This window comes from Tympanuchus pallidicinctus, unplaced genomic scaffold (genome assembly GCF_026119805.1).
Source record: "Tympanuchus pallidicinctus isolate F22 unplaced genomic scaffold, pur_lepc_1.0 scaffold37, whole genome shotgun sequence".
Taxonomy (NCBI): Eukaryota; Metazoa; Chordata; class Aves; order Galliformes; family Phasianidae; genus Tympanuchus; species Tympanuchus pallidicinctus.
This window is the reverse complement of record NW_026294755.1, coordinates 700,943-704,315: the sequence shown is the minus strand read 5'-3', so window position 1 is coordinate 704,315 and position 3,373 is coordinate 700,943. Positions and strand designations below refer to the sequence as shown.

The 3,373-nt window shown below is 50.2% G+C and overlaps 1 protein-coding gene across 1 annotated transcript; it reads right to left on the bottom strand.

Annotated features, from left to right (window-relative positions):
- Window positions 1-1,578: 1,578 nt before the first annotated feature.
- RPRML (reprimo like) lies at window positions 1,579-3,373 on the bottom strand. Its single transcript, XM_052699523.1, has one exon. The coding sequence runs from the start codon at window positions 2,975-2,977 to the stop codon at window positions 2,642-2,644; it is 336 nt and encodes a 111-aa protein (XP_052555483.1). The 5' UTR covers window positions 2,978-3,373; the 3' UTR covers window positions 1,579-2,641.

Genomic DNA, 3,373 nt, shown 5'->3' with positions numbered 1-3,373 from the left:
ATGATTCTATGATAAAACCCAGATTGTTCTCATCAAAACGATGGCAACCAGGAGAGCATGTGGCTCAGCTCTCCACTCCCACTGGTCAGTGTGGCTGTGGATTGTGTGGTAGCTTTATCACCATGAGATGAGCTTAAATGATTCCCAATGTCTGATCCTCACTCTGCCCCCGATGTGCTGGTCCCCTCTCTCTGCTCTCCCCTGCACAGTACAGCCAGCACTGTCTTTCAGTCCCACTTGCACAGCTCCTGGCAAACCAGTGACGTTCTGGCAGCTAATGAACTGTTAAAGAAAAAATAGCAAAATAATGTTAAAATGTTCCTCTCTCAAGCAGATACAAAAATAATTTTAAAAAAAAACTTGCTTAAAAATTTCGTAGGAGTCAATACCCACTCACAAGCTTCAGCTAAATGGGTGGGCAGGGGGTGGGATGAGGAAGAAGGGCTATTTGTGGGCTGCAAGAGCCACTGTGGGCTGCCATCCTTATGCAAGCCCTGGAGCAAGCACCTCACTGTCTGGGTGTCTCCTACCTTCTTGTTTTCTCATTGCTGACATCAGTCCTCCAGAATCCCCAAATATTTCTTCCTCTTTATGGAGCAATCATCTTTGTATTGGGAATCTCAAGGTAAGGGGATTTGCTCACAGATGCTTTCAACTCACCGTAAGCAAGACAGAACCTCAGCCACACTGTGGGGACATGTGCTGTGGGGTATGGTTGGACTTGGTGACCTCAGTGGTCTCTTCCAATCTTTCTGATTCTATGAGGATGGTAATGAGGATGGTGCCCAGCAGTGCTCCACTCTGCAGACCCTCTTCTGTTGGTTCCCACCAGCTGGTTGAGTAGACATAGCCCTTATGGTCAAGAAAGAGCCATGAGGATGAATAAACCAACATAGATTTGGGCTCATCCCCTGGGATTCAAAGGGAAGATCTCCCCTCTTGGTGGGGCTTTGCTCCTCCACCTCCTGCTCCTGTGACCCTCAGGGGGGTTGGACTCGATGATCTCTGGAGGTCCCTTCCAACCCCTACAATTCTGTGATTCTGTGACCCTACAAAATCTGGTCCTGCTGCCACTTTGCCTCTGCACATTGAGAGCAATCAGTGACAGCATTGCGTTCATCTCGCTCTGTGCCCCACCAATACCTCATGGAAACCTTGAGGAAGGTGCTCAGCAAACACTGATTAATTACAAACCCTGCCATAATCCTGCTCCTGCAACTGGGAAAGGCAGAGAGTTGTCCTTCTGGATTCACATCCACGTCCATCAAATCAGCAGCTCCTGCTGGACCTGGGGGTGCTTTCCCACTACAGCTGCAGACCCAGCAGGGATCTTGTTGGCACAACAAAACTCACATTATTTCCATCTCACACCCACAGACAGGGCTGTAATTCCATCACAGAACAAAGGCTGGGAGTCTTCCTCCTCTCACACAATTTAGCTCTGGCAGCTCATCAGGATCAGAGGAGAAGGAGATTTCAATCAGAGTCAGAAATGATGCTTTGCAAGATGTGTTCGGCGCGTCCTTACGCACCTCTGTGTTTTGATGCCGTGCAGGTATTTGACACACACACACAGAGCACATCGTTCCTGTCAAATTTATTTGCTCAGGAAAAGGATATTTGCCTTTGGAAAACAAAAAGCATGTTAGTTTCTGCTTGAAATAACAGCCTTTAATTGGAGTTCAGCTGGAAGGTGGGACAGTTATATTTAACCTCTGGAACTGGGGTTGAAATACCTGAGCTCTGCACACAGAAGGAAAGAAAATGAAGACAACATCAAATTCTTTTGAAACAGGTTCTTATTTTTCTTTTTTTCTTTTTTTTCCCCTTTTTCTCCCTGGCTGTTCACCAGTTCTCAAAAAAAAAGCTACAAAAACCTCAAAGACCGTAACAACGCAGCACTTGGGGAGGAAAAAATAGCCATTACGTACAAAACAAACATGCTTTTTTGGGGTGGACGGAGTGGTTTTGGTGTTTATGGGGGTTTTCTTTTCTTCCTCTGGCACAGTGTGAAAGAGCAAATCTTCATTTTATTTGACAGGACAGTTCAGAAATCGAGGAGGAACATGCTCTCCCTGTTACAAAACCACCCAGCGGTGCATGCTTGAGGTCCAGAACACAACAGATTGACACGTTTCACAGCATGCAGACTTTGCTGTCCGACCCACACGGCCCTTCCCTTCCCCTACCCCATGGACAAAGATGTGCTCTATGCCATGCACTCCACTTCCCTCATCGTTTCTTTCCATTCCGTAGTGAGTTCGCTTCTTTATTTTTTTTCTCATTTTCTTCACTTTTTATTTTTTTTAGCCCTAAATCCCAAGAGGCAGTATCCAAGGTAACAGCAGGCAAGAGTCCAGATCTGCACATTATCACCATTTCTGCAAGTTTCATGCAAAACTTAAGCCATTTCTGCATGCAACACGATGCTGGTCGTTGCGCTTCACGCAGCGCGGGGGACATCTCCCCATTCACCACGATGGAGTTTGCTCACTGGGAAGCACTGATTTGTTTTCCCATGGACACAGACACACGAAAAGACATCATCCCCCCTTCCCCACTCCCCCCAGCCGCCCCATACACATGGATACGTGCATCTCAGCACCAGCTCCAGCCACTTGCATACACTTGCCCCATGGCATCAGTAGAGCCCCATGATCGCGGCTCCCACGTCCTTGGAAGGTCTTCGGTCCTTCACCAAAAAGTTAATCATGCTCTCCGACTTGATGAGCAAATTGCAGCCCAAAAAGAAGATGCCAAACACCACAGTCAAGGAGAGGACACAGAGGACGGCGATCTGCACCACGCGTGTGATGTACAGGCTGCGCTCGTCGGGTGCCAGCACCGAGGAGCCACCGTCGGGTGCCAGCACCGAGCCGGTCCCATTGCAGCAGGCCAGGAGCAGTCCCAAACCCCGGGTCCTGTTGGGGTATGCTCCTTGCTCCAGGAGGCTCTGGTTGAAGAAGGATCCATTCATGGTCTACGCGAGGTCCCAACCGCTGGAGGAAGGTGGGATGGAGCTGGCGGTTCCCCCTGCTGCGTTCACATCCCGTGGGTTCCTCTGTGCCACCTCCTGCCTGTCTGCTCCCGACGTCTGGGCTGGAAGGGAAGGAAAGATGTGCAGAGAGGGGCGGCGGGCTGCCAGCTGCCACCAGCAGCTCAGCACGGTCACCCGAGCACGGAGAGGGAAGGAGAAGGGGGCAAGGGGCAGAGGAAGGCAGCAGGAGGCGGCCTCATGCTCCCTGCCCTGCTGCCACCCCGAAGCAATGGGGACCCTCAGCAGGAACAGAGAGCAGACGCCTGTTAGCTGGGAGCTCCACGGATGCAAGTTCCCAGCTCAAGTCTTCCCCGTGTTCAAAGAAAAACCAGCAAC

Bases quoted from the DNA above. Each gene is read 5' to 3' on its own strand.
- RPRML (XM_052699523.1), bottom strand. From the start codon at position 2,977: ATGAATGGATCCTTCTTCAACCAGAGCCTCCTGGAGCAAGGAGCATAC.